The sequence below is a fragment of the Vicugna pacos genome, unplaced genomic scaffold (assembly GCF_048564905.1).
Source record: "Vicugna pacos unplaced genomic scaffold, VicPac4 scaffold_21, whole genome shotgun sequence".
Lineage (NCBI taxonomy): Eukaryota > Metazoa > Chordata > Mammalia > Artiodactyla > Camelidae > Vicugna > Vicugna pacos.
Genome location: NW_027328742.1, coordinates 18131211 through 18150234, shown reverse-complemented (window position 1 = coordinate 18150234; position 19024 = coordinate 18131211). Strand labels below are relative to the sequence as shown.

The window sequence follows — 19024 nt, the reverse complement described above, 5'->3', positions numbered from 1 at the left end:
AAGGTGGCCTGACGTTGCATTGGAAAAGCCCAGCGGACTCGGCACCGTGAAGGGTGTGTTCGGGGGAGGGCGGGGCCGTCGGGGTGAGCGCCCCTGGGGAGCGCTCCTCTGTGCTGCTGCTCACACGTCCCTCCAGCTTTTCACCACCGGCCTCCAGATGCGTGCTCTGTGCTGCCACCCTGTCTCCGCAGACCCGGAGACGCGGCCGCGTCTCTGCTTCTCTTCAGGCCCGCACGTGTGTCTCCCGGCGGTGGGGGCAGAGCCTGGCCTGCAGACCCCACGGGCGGAGACCTTCAAGGCACTGCAGCATCCTGTTCTCCAGGGGGGGACGCTAGGCGGCTTGAAGGCGGGTGGGCAGCGTCAGGAGTTGACTGCGACTTCAGGCGGAGAGTGGGGTGTGGGTGCTACTGGGGAAAGTCAGCGCTGGGAAGGCTTGAAGAATTTCAGGTCAGTGAGGGTGTAGCCAAGCCAGGACTGTGTTGGGGACGTGGGGAGAGGCAGCCAGATCTGCTGAACAGGTCGGCGGCATGGCCGATGGGACCATGATGGACCGGCGTGAGCGGGATGGAAAGGTACGAATCACACTTCAGGGTTTGGTGTGAACTGAGATGCCATTCACTGAGGCAGGGAAGACCTGGCAGGGGGATTGGAATTGTTGGGGAAAGACATAACACGAACATCCCAAAGTGATCGAATGCTCACGACTGCATTTATACCATCACTTTTCCATCTTGCGCACACCTGATCTCTGAGACCAGCGACAATGATCGTCTCCATGACCCCAGTCTACACACCAGTGAGAGGCAGGGCTCAGCGAGATTCCAGGACTGCTTCAGCCCGGCCCACCTGTCTGTTATAACCTCCCCTTTCCCCCTGAAACCCAGTGCATTGTAAGGACTTCATCATCTCAAAGCTGCATCATGATCTCAAGAGATGCCACAGGAGAGCAGGTACTGGTGGGAACACTGCATTTCAGGAGCACGGGCACCCTGTCCCTCCGACACCCGATGTCCGTGCACTCTGGGGCATCTCTGGCTGATGCTCAGCTAAATGTGCAGAAGGATGCTGTTCACCTGACTCTGAACACATTGAGGCCGAGCCGCCCTGCTGGAAAGACAAGGACAGACCTTTCCTAGGCTCGAAGTGAGTTCTCTTAGACGCCGAGAAGTCGTCAAGAAAAGGGACGTCACATTCAGAGCAGTGAAGTGTAGAAATCACTTACTGGCTGATACCAATTAACGAGAAGATGTTAAGCTGCACACCCAGGTGACAAGCAGACTAAAGCAGAGCTGAGGTGCTGAACAGAAGCCGCCGGCCTGGGTGCTAGCGGAGGGCGCTGCGCAGACGCGCGCCACGGGCCACGCCGCTTGCCGAAGCCCGCCCCGCACGGACGCAATCCCCAGACTTCTTTCTGCGACAAGGAAGTGCCTTTGCTGGAAGGTACAGAGCTCGAGAGCAACGGGAAGACGCAGCGCTGGGAAATCAGTAAGTGAGGAAAGCTTGGGAACACCACACCGCTGGGAGGGAGAGCTTCCTCCACCGGAGTTCGAGCACCTTCAACCCTTCAGCCCTCAAGGGGGTGAGAGTGACTGTTTGAAATGCTTAAGGAGTCGTGATCACTCAGCACTCAGATCTGCAGAGGAAGAGACCTCTGCAGCAGAGGTGGGAGCACAATTAATGATCTTCCCCGTGACTCAGAAAAGCAGGGGCTGGGCTCTGCTCTGTTTCTGGAGCTCCATCCAGGTCGGTGTGGAAGGAGCAGGATGGGGGAGGCAGCCCCACTCACTCACAGCATCTTGGGTTCAATTTACGGGGCTACAAACCCTGACAACATCTCACACAGCTTAGCTGGGGTGCCGGCTGGGCAGATGGATGGAGCCAGCATCCTGTTCACAGGAGTTCTTTCTGTGTAGAAACACAGAGACTACTGGGTGTATTTAAACATGTTTTGGCTCTCTGGCCCTAAAGTGATGGTGGAAGACAGCAGAAACTCTTCGCTTCCTCTGAGATTCTGTAAGGAAGCTTCTGGCATCAGGAAGTGCTCAACTGCAAGAGATGTCCGTGTCGGAAGACAAGAAAACAAGCCTGAGAATGAACGCCGTGGGATTCGCACTGGAAAGCCCCCGGCTACGGTAAGTGACAGCCCAGACGAGGAAAGCCGGGGCACCATTTGGAAAGTCTAGTTTTATCTCAAGCACGAGCAATAATTTGGGGGTTAAGGGTAAGACGTTCTCAGTGACTTCAGTTAAACGGGCACTTTCATGTGTTCCCCAGTTAACAAGGGTTGACTCGGAACCTAGTCTGTTCCAAGACAAGTGCAGGCACTTTCAAAGACAAAAACAAGGGATCTTAAACTGTCCTGAATTCTGAGAATTCTGAATCTGCAAGAAAGAGCAGGGCTAGAGAAGCCAGAGGGCTGGGCGGGGAGGGGCGGGCGCCCCAGAGCGGCCAGAGGTCCCGTCTCCCTTCCCCCCCTCCAGCCTCACTGGGAGTGAGATCCCACAGCCCTCGGCGGTCTGCCTAATCCAGAGCGCTCCCCTCCAGCGACCAGCAGCCCGGGCTGCGCAATGATCCTTCCAGAGGCCAAGACTGTGAGCAACACTCATTTCCTGCACTATCTCCGCTTTGTTGTCAGTTCCCCTAATGCCTCACATTCCCTGTGTCTGAGTCGCTCGTTCAAAACCACATTTACCTGCTCCCTCTGGTCCGCACGCATCCTCCCAGAGGCCCCTGGTACCAGGACAGGAGGAGCAGCTGTGATACAGGCCCTCGGGGGCCCCAGCCTCTCCTCGCGGGTCAGAGAGCTTTTCTCTGGGTGCCGTGGTCCTTCTGTGGTTCCTTTGCAAATGTTTCCACTGGGTCTTTCACCTGTTATTTGGAAATCAGGGTTTGAGAGGCAGAAATGTGAGGTGCTTAAGAGCGGCCCCTGAGCTCCTAGGATGTGATGGGGTGACGGGCTCAACCTCGTCAGGCTGGGCTGTGGACAGTGTGATGATGCAAGCTCTTAGCGTGAGTAAATGTTGGTTATTATGATTTTAATTACACCTCCCACGTGCTTTCAGATTCCACTGTGGATTTACAAGAACAGACAGCATCAGCTTCAAAGTGCTCCTTCCTGCCTGTCCGGATGCAGCGTCAGCTCTGTGTGCACACGTGAACGCAAGTGTTTTATCATAGGGTTCCACATAAATATCCACACCGCGTTCTCAGTGTCAAAACCCACCCTGTAATATACACAGTGCACGTCTGGTTTGAACTAACAGAATCCGCCGGAGGAGACAGATGACTGGGAACAAGTCATGCATTGCAAACTCTTATAGAGGTCATCCTCTCCTGTGATTAAGTAAGCGCAGGTTTTTGGACTTAAAGAAAATCTCCATTTTTTTCCCTACGCTAGCTGGGACAGAAAGACAGAGCATTTGAAGCATTCCAGTCGGTTTTCCGCCCCGGGGAAGATGTGAACAGGAAGTTGCCCAGACGTGTGCAAGTTCTGCCCGGGGTTCCACCTTCCTTCGAAGCTGGGTAGCAGTGCCGGGACACTCTCCGTGGGAGAAGCGGGTGGCGGGGCTGGAGGGGGGCCCTCCCTCTCCATCAGCACCGGCTGCGGCCCCACCACCCTTCTCCCTGCACCTACTCTTAGCTGCCCGCGCTTCTTCACAAAGGCTGTGCTGATTTCCATCAAAAGATCCCATTACGTTTCAATCACTGAAGTGAGTAATTCATCACGGTGACGAGAGAATCAGGTCTACTTGCGCGGCAGGAGTTCTGGAACATCCCGGGCGGAGCTGGGCGGAGGCACAGATGGAAACTGGGGGGAAGCCATGCCCAGACAACAGCTCTTCTAGGAGACCTACAGCTCTGACACTGACGCGCCATTTTTTTTTTACTTAATTTTTATGTGATTTTTTGGGGGGGGGGTAATTAGGTTTATTTATTCATTTATATGGAGGTGCTGGGGATTGAACCCAGGACCCCATGCATGCTAAGCACGTAACTTGTCACCGTTTTCATCACAATCACTCCCGCTGTTGTAACGGCTTCTGTGGGAACGAGCCTCCTGCACGAGCAGGAGCGGTGTGGCTGGGCTCCGAGCCTGAGCGCTGGGGGCGGGCACGGTCCTCACTCACAACCCTGCCCCCAGGTCAGTGCTGCTTCACGGAGGAGCCAAGAGAAGCACAGAGAGGTTGCACGGTTTTCCCAAATTGCCCAGCCAGCACGAGGCGGGGCAGACGGTGTGCTTTCAGCTAAAAGTACTGTTTTTAGCAGCTCGTACGTATTTGTCACAGAACGTTTACGACATGCAAAAGACAGCCACCCCGGTATGGAGGACAAGTCCCCCGGATGTCAGCCGGTGCGGGACCTGACTTCACAGGCTGCACAGGCACCCCTTTGCTAATGAGATTTGTGTGCATCCATCTGGCAATGTGGCCGTATGGACGGGACAGAGGACAGCACCTTACCTCACACTGGGTGGTGTCACCCCTATGCTTCCTGTGAATTACAGGGGAAACTGGGAGATCACAGGGGAGGGTGCATGTGGACAGCACTGGAAAGAGATATCTTTGTGGCACGTCTCAGAAAAACGGGAATGGTCACTGAGTCAGGGAGGGCATGAGGCCGGGCTGGGCTGGGATGGGGGGGACGTTCATCTGGGCTCTGAGCGTGAACGCCGTGGCAGGCCTGTCGCAAGGAGGCGGTCCCTCCACTCCTGACCCGGAGGGAGGCCAGTGAGCACGGCAGTGTGGGGCCCCAAGTGCACGGAGAGGAGGAGCCCGGCTCGCGGGGCAGGGACACGAGGAGCCATGACCCACCGTATCCGCCGGGCAGACACGCACGGACGGAGCTGGCAGAGGGTCGCACTCAAGAGTGGGATGCTGTTGGCTTCAGTCACAGGTTTTGGGAAGAAGCAAACAAATTCATGCACACATTTAAGTCCCTCTAAAATGGCAGTGGCGACACCAAACACGACAAGGCGGTCCAGCCTGCGGGAACCACACCTCCACTTACAAATGGGTGATTCTCACCACCCTTCCCTGTTTGGTGTCTTGATACAGTTCTTCATAACGTAGAACACAATACAATAACTTCTACTTGTAAAGAAGAAACAATTTTAAAGGCAGAGAGACAGAGACAGAGAGAGACTGGGAAGGAGGGAGAGCTGGGCACGGACAGGTCCTCCTGGTGGACATGGAACCTGACGGAGGCCTTTTCTGTGACCATTTGCCTTGCTGTCCTGAGGACAGATGATTACTGCCATGTTTTCCGACACATGCAAACTACATCCTGTAAGCCACAGCCCCTTATCCTGAACTTTTAGGGAAAAATACGTTCTTTTATTCATATATACATGTGTATATGTATATATATGTACATATACTTGGATTTTTGGATTTTGGAAAGTTGATCTCCTTCACTCAGCAAACAACTAAGTTTTTTCACGTGACTGATACTCAACTCTGCCCCCACAGGTGACCATCCACAGAGAGACTCAAAGAACAAGTTAACAATCACTTCCTCTGAATTCCTTGAGGCCTGGTCTGCTCTGCTGCCTGGCACCAAGGCAAGGAGACTTCGTGACAGGAGGGAACAGCAGCATTTCTTAAAGATTCCAGAGGTTTTAGAGTTAAATCGGAATTTACCGAATGCTAACCTGCCGGGCATACAAGGAGTGGACTGGGGAGGCACACAGAGAAGCTGTGCATCAGGACACAGGCCTGGCCAGGAAACAGAGGTGAATCAAAGAGTCAGCACCTGTGTTCACGTGACGAGCAGAGACGGGAGGACACTGGGGAGCATGGTATCTTCTTTCGGCGCTGGTGCCGGGGAAAACAGACACAGTCAAACAGGAGGTTCAAGGACCAGAAACACAACTCGGGAAACAGCATAACCGTTAAGATATGCTGAGAAGAGGCACGCTTTCATCTGTCTTCCCCAAACTATGACTGTGTAGACAACGGCATTTTAAGTTTATATGTCAGAACAGAGTGTCTGTTTCTAAACTATAAGCACTGCCATCATTTCTCCCAAACTCAAAAACAGCTGTCAGTAGCAGGAGGCTTGAGACCGACCACCAGCTCTGAGTCACCGTGCCCCCATCTCCTTCCTGCGTGGCCTTGGGCAAGTTATTCACCCTCTAGTTCTCAGGGTCCTCATCCATAAAACAAGGACAATATTAGTATCTACCTCAAAGGGTCATTAAAGAAATTAAATAAGATAATCCAAGTAATTACTGAATGTAGTACCTGTCACTCAATAAACATCAGTGCAATATTTAATGCAGTCTTAAAAGGTGGTTTCTTTTTGTTTTCTACGTGCATGTACATTTTCTATGTACATATGGGTGTGCATGCTTATTTACACACCCTCAAAATTTTAACGATGCTACTATTATTAAAAATTAGAAGAAAAGAAGAGTTAAGCAAATGATTTTCTTGCTGTAGTAGAGACAATAAAGTGTATCTGTAATGCAAATTCATTTACTGTATGGAATAATTTTAAAACTATTCACACAAATAATTGAGAATTGAACAGACTGAAGTTCAAACATCACCTCTGCTCCACGCTGGTTACTTAACCAAGCAACTGTAGTTTTCAGTTGCCCCAACTGCAGCGCGAGGAGGTCAGCCACAACCTCCCACCGTTACCGTAGGTGGACAAAGGTCTCTATGGAAGATGCCCAGTCGAGGAAAGGAAGCACAACAGAAATGCAAAAGCTCCACCAACACAAACAACGTGCGTCACCATGTAACACACGCTGGCCGCTGAAAGGTAAGGGAGAAATCTGAATTTCTGAGACTTATTCAGATAACAAAATTCTCATATACTAGCTACCCAGAAGGAAATCTACTTCAGGATGACACCTGCACCCCAATGTTCATAGCAGCACTATTTACAATAGCCAAAACATGGAAACAACCTAAATGTCCATCAACAGGTGACTGGATAAAGAAGATGTGGTATATTTACACAATGGAATACTACTCAGCCATAAAAACCGACAACATAATGCCATTTGCAGCAACATGGATGCTCCTAGAGAATGTCATTCTAAGTGAAGTAAGCCAGAAAGAGAAAGAAAAATACCATATGAGATCGCTCATATATGGAATCTAAAAAACAAAAGCAAAGCATAAATACAGGACAGAAATAGACTCATGGACAGAGAATACAGACTTGTGGTTACCGGGGGGGGGGGGCGGGGTAGAGGGTGGGAAGGGATAGACTGGGATTTCAAAATTGTAGAACAGATAAACAAGATTACACTGTATAGCACAGGGAAATATACACAAAATGTTATGATAAATCACAGAGAAAAAAATGTGACAATGAGTGTGTATATGTCCATGAATGACTGAAAAATTGTACTGAACACTGGAATTTGACACAACACTGTAAAATGATTATGAATCAATAAAAATGTAAAAAAAAAAAAAGAAAAAATTCTCATATACTAGCTATTAATAATATTGTAGATTGGATGAATCACAACGCTTTAATCTTTAACCCCCTCCAAAGCTGGTTTTGGGGAAACATTTATAAAACAGAAATTATATGGAAACATTCTGCAATCTTTATCTGCAGGCCTTTTGCAATAAATTTACCGTCTTCACGGTCCTGTGTAGGCAGCTATCTGACCCGCTTGGTTGGAAAACCAAGCTGGTGAGCTGGGCCACAGTCTCTCAGCAGTGGCAGAGCTGTGCGTGTTCCCCGGTCTCCTGGCAGCTGTGTTCTGGTGGGGGGCTGACCCTCCCTCCAGGCAGCTAGGACCCGCCTGGTTGTCGGAGCGTCATCGTGGAGGGAACAGGCTCTGCGTGGCTGTTTACACGTGCCCAGGTCTCCTTCCCCCTTTTTCAGTCAAATAGCTCCCCCTCCTACTCATGGGCCAAATTTCCCTACCCTCTCGTCTCGACCCAGGGGCAGGGCTGGGCCAGAGACCTGAGCTGGGCGGCCACGGTGGCCTGTTTGAGAAGGAAAGCTCTGGCTTCCGTGCAGAGCTCCTAAGATGTGGACGGTTAGGGCGCTGCGTGTCAGACGCCTCTCCGTGTCAGAAACACAAGCCAATTACAGCAGGTGTGTGTGTGTGTGTGTGTGTGTACGTGGGATCGCACACGCACTCAGGAGAGACAGAGAAACAGAGACAGAGACGGAGAGAAAACCCAGAGAGACTCCAGCACTTGCGTTCCTGGATTTAGCTATCTGATGGCTAACCTTACCCCCGTCTGCTCCTGTTCTATGACCCTCTGAGTCTTCTTTCTTTTTTTCCCTTAAGTGTGTGAGAGCTGGGTGTCCGACACTAGCAATCGAAGAGTTCTCATGAACAGAAAACTTGAAGCCAAACACACCTGGGTTTGGAGCCCGGCTCTTCCGTTTACCACATTTATCCACTGAACATTCGTGAGGGAACTGCATATCCCGGCTCCGCATCTGCTACAAACTCAGTCGGGGGCACCGCAGCTCCCCACTCTGCTGCAGGCTCTGAAGACGGGCTGACGGGCTGAGTGCGGCGCCGCATGTCCACGCTCCCGCCTCTCCCCTCTCCCCTCTGGGGCCGACATAAATCAAGGCCAGAAGGAAGGAAGAAAGCCTGGTGGCTGCTTCCTGGTGGCTTTTCCAGGTGAGATTTACCTGCCATTCACAGAGGCAATCCAACCCCCTCCACGCTCTCCACATAACCTTCAGCTAGGGTGAAGGATCTCAAAGTCTGTCTTCTGCTACTGGATGAAGAAACGGCCCTGAGTTGCTCTGTATGGTAGCTGGAGGGGACAAACTCTAGCAGGCCCGGAGTCAGCTTCGCTTAGCCAAGTGCGAGCAGGAGCGAGCTCACAGAGCTGACCGTGCACGCTCCCTCTCGTTTTCTTTAAAACGTCCTCGACGCGAAGATGTAGCGGCTGCAGATGCCGTTTACAGGCAACGTGGCTGTGGAGGCAACACGGGGACGAGGCTAAGAGTCGCACTTGGCTCCTGGGGGGCCGCTCGTCTTCGTGTCCTGGGCCACCCGATTCACCTGCTGCCTGGGCACAGCGAGGATTCACCCAGCAGGGCAGACGGGCGCTGGGAGAGGGCCAGGCCTACGGGAAGTGCTGCATGAGCTGCATGCATTATGGCTGCGACGATCAGATAGATAATTAATCACAGAATTAGCTAGAAATGGACCGTAATGCCTCCTGCCTCCAACCTTTGTCTCTGGAGCACCTTCAAGCTTTTTTATGCCTGAAATTCGTGGCTGAGTAGATATTTTATTACATCACAAAATCATGAAAAATCATCCACAAAGAATATTTAAGTTCACCCTGAGGTTTTTTTTTTTTTAATTATGTGAGACTTTCTCAGATTCAGCTCAAGGTGTGTAATAAATCCTTAGCAGAAAATGAACTTTCACTGAGAGTTAATTGCTGTAGCGTCTTGTGACAGGTGTACTCCGGGCAGCGCTCACAAGTTCGAACACTCGGTGAGTCAGAGCTTCCTTGCGCTAACACACAAGGTTAGAGGCGGGTCACACGCGCTGAGTCAAAGCATTGCTTGCTCTCAGCGTATAATTCAAAACCTGCCCTTTGCTGAGAATGTTATTATGCAGCGCCACCGTCATTTCCATCATTAATCAATATGAAAGGAGATTAGGAATAACTTCTTTGGATTTCAGAGCCCTGCTGGTCCGGGACTAAACTCGTAAAAGCTGTTAAAAGTAGGTTGAACATAAGCAATTAGTAACTATTTCTAATTTTCATCACAACTCAATTCCCTGGAACATAAGCTACATTTATTCCCCAGATGGAATGTTAATATCACTTAAAAAATCTGAAATGAAACTTGAAAAACAGCCAGGAGACGCAGAAAAGGTAAATCATTTGAAGAACCGTAAATAAAAAAGAGACCCTTAAAGATGGGCATTTTTTTTTCCTCCCTTCAGTCTGACTTTGTGGAGAGTGCGCCATCTAGTGGGAATTCTCAATCAATGCAATCTCATTGCAGCGGCGAAAACGTTGGAGACCTGGAGGCTTCTTTCTTGCTGCCCCTGTTTGAACAATCTGTCCAGGAAGAGCCCGTGCAAAGCGCTATAAATACCGGACTTACGCAGGCAGCACAGGAGCACAGGACGTCTGCACCACTGCTATTCTATGAGCAAGAATGCTGTCTGCTTGCTCCAGACACCGTTCCGATTGTACAAACAAGGAAGTATTTTTAGTGTATTTAACACTGAAAAAAGCCTCGATACATTTTTCATGTGAGACTTCGAAAACTTTTAGTTCCAAAAACAGAATCAAGGTTTTTTTGTTTTGTTTTGTTTTGTTTAAAAACAAAACCCACTCTTTGTAGCTTTAATTACAATAGCCTTAGTTACAAAAATACTTTCCTCTCTTTGGAGCTCTAATCACGTAACATTGGCTATGCCTTCAGCTCACAATTACTGTTACATGTTTATTTTACGTTTCACGCAGGTAACGAGTTGGTCGTAATAAAGACAAAAGATGCATTTGAAGAAAACAGGCTTCATTGTTCTGTAAAGTTTGCTCTAAGACTCAGCTTACCTCATCAAATTTCAAGACCCACTGCGCTATGGAGTCACTCGAATAAACAGAGGGATATACAGATGATAATGCAGGGGCTGATTTGTTCTCCTTAATAGAGATGTCCACATCTTTTTAAATAAAATCAGACAAGTAGGTGTGGTGATGATAATGATTTTGTGTACGTATATGAACAGTGATCTCGTTTACCTATGAGCACTGATTTAAGGAGGAAACTCGGATCATCAATTTGTGGAAAGCTAACAAGTTCAAGTTTATACTACCGATTGTAAACAAGCGGAACAATTTCCAAAATTGTGGTCCTTAATATACGTAATTACTAAACAAAGATTATACCCTAACTCAGATTCAAATATCATACAAATGTGAGCCCCTCCAGCCTCGCCAGCACCGTGAAAGTGACGAAACGCACCAACGTTGCACCTGTTAGAAGGCTCACGTGGCGCAAATCATGAAAGTACTGTGAGAGACAATGCACTATAGCTTGCAAAACAGCTCGTTTTATCAGCAAAGAGAATCCTGCCCGTGCAATTCTCATCGTACGAATGTCCCAGAGGGTATTGTTTATGAATCCGGAGTGGCAGTCCACATTTTTATTGAGGAATGTTGTTTTGCGCCCATTAGATATTTATAATTCATTTTAATAAAATAACTTCTTTGTTCCAGGGACCTGAATTATTCATGATTTTGCTGAGTTCTTTCCTGTTGCAGCGTCTCACAAAGCAGCCCCTGACGTTTGACTTTCTAAACAACTTAAGTGATTCCAAACTCTCGCAAAGAGAAACGGATGTCAGAACTGAGGTCAATAAAGAAATGCTTGCTTCCCCCGACACGCGCTCACGCTTCAGAAGGCGGGTCCAGACCCCAGACCAAGAAGTCGGATTGTTCCTCTGCCTGGTGGGCAAGATTGCTGCCTCTAACCTCCGGTGGCGCTGGGTCCCCAGTGCCAGGCACACGCACGCACGCGCACAGACACGCAGACACACCCTCTAAACCAACCGTCGGCTCCCAGCTTTGAGCTTCTGCCGGCAGGAAAGATTAGGAACGCAAAAATCCAAGACTTCTCTTCCTCGCAGGCTACCCTGAACCCCCACCCCCTGGTTCCCAGTCTGACGCTTTTCCTCCCATTAGAGACGTTCCGTGTAGAAAAACAAAGTTACTTCGGAGTAGCCGGTCTTCTCAGCACTGCTGCTGTGTAATACACTCACTCTGGTGTAAACCTCTTCCTAGTTCTGGGTTTGGTTTTCTCCTTTATGAAATGAGAGGAATTGATAAACATTTCTAGTGCTCTGGTAGCTCAGAATTTCTATTTTTTTAAATCCCTTTTGTCCAGGCTGTCATGCTACAATATTAGTGCTTTTTTCTTCTGAATTTGTTGTTTTGGGGGACGGTAAATCTCCAGACAGTCTCTCCCTTTGAATGAAACACAGTTTTGACAAGGCCTTCTCAGCATCTTGACTGCCTGTCTCCTATTCAACATGATAAACTATATCTACACTGTTGGATGTAATATCTTCAAGCAATTGAATAAGCCTTGTTAATAATGTCACAGTAAGCTAGAATAGTGGCAATCCATTCCCCTCCCCCAGCCCCACACCCACCATCATCCACCCCCCCAGCACTGGGGGCCACAGGAGTTGTCCCGCACCTTCCCCAGCAGGCCTTCATCATGCAGACACTCCATCAGGCAGCCGGCTGAAATGCACGCACTGCTAATCACTCCTCCGCTCTCTGCCTTTGAGACCCTTCATCTCCACGGCCATGCTATGACCAAGGCATTCTCACTTTCACAAATGCCTTCTGCCTCCTGTGCAGCACACCAGCCCCCTGGTTTACGAGGGCTGTTCATCTCAAGCCGTGGTGTAGCCTCATCTGTTACTAGTGAGTAACAATTGCTCAAATGTTATGTTCCATTGTTTCAAAGGACCACAAAATGAGGAATGCATAACTAAAGTCACGTACAAAATACTCAAAGGAATAGAAAAGCTTATATATGCACTAATTCTTTATTCTGATCTGAAGACTAGGAAAATAGAAACATAAGTTAATACGCACACATGAAACCTCACCTAAACACTCAGTAAATGGTTACAAGCCTGCTATACAGATGGTTTTAACCTAACAGTATACCCAATCATTCTCCTAAAAGAAGTCACCATTTCTTCTCTGAAGAAATAAGAAGAAAATCTAAGACTGCTAAAACACTATCACAGTTTGAAGGCAGATCAACCAAACGAAAAATACGGAGCCACTTACCGATGAGCACGTAAGTTACTGAGGTGCAGTGTGTGCTTCTCCTCAGCGGATAAGCTGTCCATCAACAAGTAGAAGATGAGAAAATTGCTCTGGCCGAGGGGCTGTGAGACAAGCCTGGATTTCTCCAGCATATACGTATAAATTCTGGCTGGTTAAGAAAGGGAAAGTGATTCTGTTAAATGGCATTATTGGTTTCATTTCCATAAATTTGCCCATATTATTTAGAAGAGATAATAATGCAGCTCCTTTGCAAACAAGGCCTTTTCCAAACAAATAGTAGACTTTATTCTTAGAGAAATTTTTTGGTCCAGAAAAATTAAGCAGAAATTACTGAGTTTCAGTACATCCTCTCTCTCTTCTCACCAACGAGGTTTCCCTGTCATTAACATATTAGTGTGGTACCTTTACTAAAATGAATGAACCAATATTGATACACTATTATTAACTAAAGTCCATAATCTACATCGGTGTTCACTCTTCGTGTTGTACAGTTCCATAGATTTTGAGAAATTTATACGTCATCTGTCCGTTGTTACAGTATCATATAGAATATGATCAGTGATCCACCCTCCAGCCTTCCCTCTCCCCTAACCTCTGGCAACCAATGATCTGTTTACTGTCTCCATAGTTTTGCCTTTTCCTGAACGTCAGATGATTGGAATCACACAGTATGTGCTCTTTCTCAAATTGGTGTCTTTCACTTAATGATATGTATTTCAGGTGGTTTTTATTTTTTGTCTTATTATGGCTTGATAGTTCATTTTTTATTAGTGAATAATATTCCACTGTATGAATGTACAACAGTTTATCTATTCATCTATTAAAAGACATCCTGGTTGCTTCCAGTTTTTGCAATTACGAATGAAGCTGCTATAACCATTTGTGTCTACATTACGTTTAGATGTAGTTTTCAGCTCAGCTGAATAAATGCCAAGGAGTGTGATTCCTGGATCATAAGTAAGAACATGATTAACTTTGTAAGAAACTGCCAAACTGTCTTCCAGAGTGGCTGCACCATTTTGCATTTCCATCAGCAGTTAATCCTTGTTCCCGTGGCTCCACATCCTCACCGGTGTTTGGTGTTGTCAGCATCTGGGGTTTTAGCCATTCTAACAGGGGTTACAGTGGTGTTTCACTCTTTGACTTGCGTTCCCTAGGTGACGTGGAATGTGAAACACCTTTTCATATGCTTATTTTCCACTTGTCTTCTTTGCTGAGAGGTCTTTCCAGGTATTTTGTCCATTTTTAAAATCGGGCTGTTTGTTTTCTTACTAGTGAGTATTAAGAGTTCTTCGTACCTCCTTCCCGGCCGGGGGATGAGTGGTGTGTCTGTGGGCAGCGCACACCCAGTGTGAAGGTGTCCGGCCGTCTTCCGGGTTTGCTGTGACCTCACGGGTGTCAGTAGGACCAACACCTAACATTCATTATTTTGGTCTTCTGCCTTTCAACACTCCAAAGGTGAAAAAACAAAAAGGAACAACATCATAAATATACATTGGAATCTAGTTCACAGCAGCTGAACAGCGACAGAAGTGTGCAATACAGGAGTCACAGCCTTGTGTTCCTTCAGAGACAGGGCTGGAAACTCAGAAACCCGTGCTAGTCAGAACTTATGGCTTTATGTCTGTCTGCAGAAGATCCTACTGTTTCCGGAGTACTCTGTTCATTTCAATTTAGGTTTATCTTTATCAGTATGAATGGTCAGTAAACAGTTATGTATTTCAATTTTAAATGCAACTGTGAATTACTATAGTTTTCCACTAGGAAGTAAGAATTCATGGTCAACCCTTTTTTGGGGATCATTTAGGAGTCGTTCTAGAAAGGCAAATGGATTTAATTTTCCATACATTTGAACTATAAACAATCACGCGTAATGGGTCTGCTGATAACTATTTGAGAGCCTAGCCTCTAAATGCCACAGTGTGAGGTCTCCCAGTTTTAGTTTCATACAGCAAACCGACTGGAGCAGACCCACCCCTGCAACGCTCTGTCCCTGTATATTTTGTAAGTGGTCAGTTTAGCCAGTCCGAATGATTATCAGTACTTTGAAACAACTCAGAATTAATAAACTAATTAAGAAAAGCTGTCTCATTGGATACTGTCTAGAAAGGTTGTCATAAATGCTTAAAGAAACACTCTGCCAAAGTATGCCTTCAACAGGGACGTTAAATTCCAAAGGTGACGGTGAAATTCAAACGAGGTGGCACAGCTTCTCTCCCATTTCTCCATGGGTATTCAATCAGGTGGTGACTTCACGCTGAGGTCTTAATTGCCAAATTTTCTTTCCTTCTTTTTCTTCTTAAGCAAATTTCTTGCCGAAAACATTTTCCGTTTCTTATTAATAATATTAACCCTGAAGTAATGACCTGCTCAGAGGAATAGTTTAAAAACTCTGTGCACACAGGAAATGAGCTGCCGTGGCCATCTCTGCTGCCACTTTCCAGCCCTCAACCAAAGCAACGCCAGGTGAAGACGGGGCTGAGCGATGGCCTCCGACCGCCGGTCTGCACTCAGAGCGGGGGCTGGCCCCACGCCCGCGTGTCCCAGCCGGCGCCCAAGCTTAATTTAAAGCAGCACGCAGAGCTAATCCAACCCCACCTCAGAGCGACTTCAGTGCCTTTCATCTTTCAGAAACAGCACGATCAGTAATCACCCTAGTCAGTGCGTCTCCAGCAGTGAACGAAATTGCTGTGGATGAGCAGAATTCTGAGCAGTAGAGTTTTGTTTTTTAATTATATCTTGAAGAAGCGTTTAGATGGAAGAAAACACGAAACAACCAAAAATTCAAATTTCTGTGAGACTCTAATATTCTTCCCAATATGGAGCCTTTTTGTTGTGTCTGAAATGAAACTGGAATAATGGAAGGGAAAACGATAGAGCTGGAAGTCAAAGAGATTTCTGATGCTTTCATGCAAGTGTCCAGGCACAGAAAATTTACATTAATTTTTTGACTTCTCAAAATTTGTATATTTGAAAAAACTTCTATCAGAAACATTCTTGACTGGCCATATACTTGTGATTCTCCATCTTTCCAGAAATATATGTAAGTATGTTTCTCAAAAAGTTTTGGTAAATATTTACGTCTGCAGATTATAAATACTGTGATATGCAGTTAAAGTTTTTTATAGCGCTGAACCAATTTTTGTTAAATACGAAAGGAGATGGAAGAACTAAGTCCCCTCTCCCTTGGCACCCCGACCACTGACGTCCAGAGGCCTCCAGCCCCCACATCTCACCCACGTGCTTATAGACACACGACCCCTCAGCATCTCCTCCCAGAAAGCCCCATCACGCCCAGCCCACAGTCACCTACAGCACATCACTGGTGACTCAGCACAGTGCGGTGGTCTCTCTCTCGCACCTCGGCACTCACTCCTCTTGACTTCCTTATCCACCATCATCAGTGCAGGGTGGTGGTAAAAGCGAATGATGCCCCAACCAGGAGTCCGAAGTACAGTCCCAGTCCCAAACCTGACACGGAGTCTCCATGTCCCTCCTAACTTCACCTTCCCCATCGGAAGTGGGATGAGAAGCAGCAGGGTCCTCGGCTTGCGGTGACTCCAAGAGGAAGGAACCACCGTTCAAGCGCCTGCTGGGTACCGGGCCCTGCGCCAGGTGCTTCTAAAACAGTGGCTCACTTAAATCCTGTGGCAGCAGGACCTTCCACACGCAAACCCAGGGGGCTCATCTCCAAAGCCCAGGCTGTTTGCACTGAAAGGTGCCGCTCTTCAAAGGAGATGCGGTCATTTAGAGCACTCTGAAGCCGCTGACAGGCCAACACAAAGGACGGTTGATGACGACATCAGTGAAGATGGTTTGTCTACTGGAAAGTCAAGTTTTGAAAAATGAAAGGCAAAGGTTTTAATGTGTTTTCCATCTCGTTTGTGTTCACTCGAAGGCTTAAGTTCCCCAAGCGGTACATTTACTGGAAGACGTCTCCGATTGTCAGTGAGCTTCGGTGCCCACTTCGATAGACTCGGGTGTCCTCAGGCACAGAAGACGCAAGGAGCCCAACCTGCTCCACTCCCCACACGGGGGCCCTGGCCCCCTGCCTTGCGGACCCCCAGCGTGTTTCTGTCTGGCCCATTCCCACACTCAGGAAGAAGACAGAAGTTCCAGTCTTCACGTACACGAACTCTAATTATGAAGGGAATCAGCTCTAAGTGAAAAAATAGCCCAGAGTGAAATACTGGTAACTTCCCTCACGTACTTCACACTCAGCAACAGCGCTCCTCCCTGGCAGGAACGAGCTCACGAGGGCTTTTCACAGCCCCCTCCCTGAACCCAGTGATGCTGGCCTCACTCCAGGTGACGTCACAAGCCACGCCTCCGAGTCATTCACCCAGCAAGTGCTTAACGTGCGCCCACTACGCGTCGGGAAGGGCAGGACCCCTCCACCAGCAAACTTCCATCCCAGAGGAGAGGCAGGCAATAGCCACACTCCCAGGTGCTGACAAGTCCTGAGGAAGACACACGGATGGAGGCGTGGTCCAGGGCGATGAGGGCGGAATCGAGGGGGCACGTTAGAGAGAGGGGCTTGGGGAAGAAAGAGCGGTTTCCTGAAGAGGTGACTTGAAGCCAACATAGCAGGGTAACCACTGAAAAGAGACCAGTAGTGAGCGTGGCCAGTGACCAGGAGGGGAGGCAGGGACCTCGGCACAGCGAAGAGGAGATGTGACGCTCTGGTGTCAGGGAGCCGAGGGGCTCATGTGGACCAGTGTGGCCGGCGGACGTGGGCCATGGGGGACGGGGGTCTGCAGGGACACTGACGATGGAGGGCCGAGTGTCCCTCATAGGCTCGGGTCACAATGCCACCCTGAAAGGATGGGTCCCGGTCCCAAGTCTGAGCCGGGGCTGCCAGGCTGGAGGTGACATTCTGACAAGATCAGATGGATTGAGAGAGAACAGCTGAGGCGTAAGCACACGCCTGACAGCACGGCTGCCTTCCGTGTCACTGAGCCACCAAAGCATGTTACCTTCTCAGTTACTACTTATGCAGGTAAGTGAGGCGATGGCATGAAGAAAAGCAGTTCTGAGAACCAGAAAAGGTGAGCCGATCAGTGTCCTTTGAAGGGAAGGGGGTTACAAACGAGGGTAAACTTAGAAAACGTAGGGATGTGGAACTTCACTGAGAACCTTCTGGCCCCAGAAAACCCAGAGTATGCTGTCCTTCCACATGGAAACCAGTGTGTTCCCACCGCTGGGCAGCCCAAGGGCTCCAGGAGGCTGATGCACAGCGGGGCGGCTGCGCTGGGTCAGGGGGACGTCCGCGAACAGTGGAGGGGGACAGAGATGGGACGAGGCAGGAGGAAGCCAGCATATTCCACTGCCCGTGCGTGAGTCACCTGAACCCGCTGATGGGTGAGTCCCACGAGAGCCCGGGTGTGTTACAGCCCGGATGCGTTACAGCCCGGATGCATTGCAGCCTGCAAGTAATGATGCTTGCTGATGCGGGCAGGCAAATTATCCAACCACAGGATGGCAGAGCACACTGCAATTCAATTCTTGGCACAATGGCAAGAAGCAGACGTCGGTCTCCAAAGACTTAGTTGTTGACGCTTTAGTGGATCGCATTCAGTTACGCAGTTGGTACTTCTCAGCTCCTCTTACTGTGTGACTGGGGCGTGTGCGCACCAGCATTACTAAGCAGGTAGGAAAAGCATCAAAACCCCGCTTCCTGGGATGTGGTGAATTTCTCAAAGTCCTTCAATCCGTGTTTTGAGAACACTATTCTCTTTGATAATAAATATCCCAGAACGGGAGATGACATTATCGCCAGACAAGTGGTCTGGTGGGTGGTTAGATTTATTTTGGGTAAATGGCACGTGTCCGTGGCCAGGAGCGCGGTGGGACTGCACACCACCTGGTCCTATGCCATCTCTACCAGGACTCCCCTGAGGCCACCCTGTAGCTAAATGGAGGGAGAGTGATGACGGCTTTGTGCCAAGTTCACGGTCACCTTCTCAGCACCGTCTTGATCCATTTCACAGTCAGAGGCAGCTCCAGTAACCCGTTCACAGCTTCTATTATGAGACTGAGAAACGGTCAAATTCAAAAGCAGTGTATTTCTGAGTAAGCGGCACAACGCTGCTGAGAGGAACGCTGCAGAGCAAGACGCCTGCTCTCTTAATCTGAAAGTTGGGGAAAGAGGCTCAAGTGACGCTCACAGGACCCACAGCCCGGAGGCCAAGTGCAGGTTCCTCCCCGAAGCCCCCGCCTTCTCCACGCCGGGCTGCCTCCCA

The 19024-nt window shown here is 48.8% G+C and overlaps 1 protein-coding gene across 1 annotated transcript in view; it reads right to left on the bottom strand.

The window, feature by feature from the left end:
* The window catches only part of LOC140694373 (unconventional myosin-XVI-like), a 272327-nt gene that overhangs the window by 209538 nt on the left and 43765 nt on the right, over nt 1–19024 (bottom strand). Inside the window, exon 9 of the mRNA XM_072957644.1 lies at nt 12783–12930. Coding sequence (XP_072813745.1) covers nt 12783–12930 — 148 coding nt within the window. The remainder of the gene's footprint in view (nt 1–12782; nt 12931–19024) is intronic.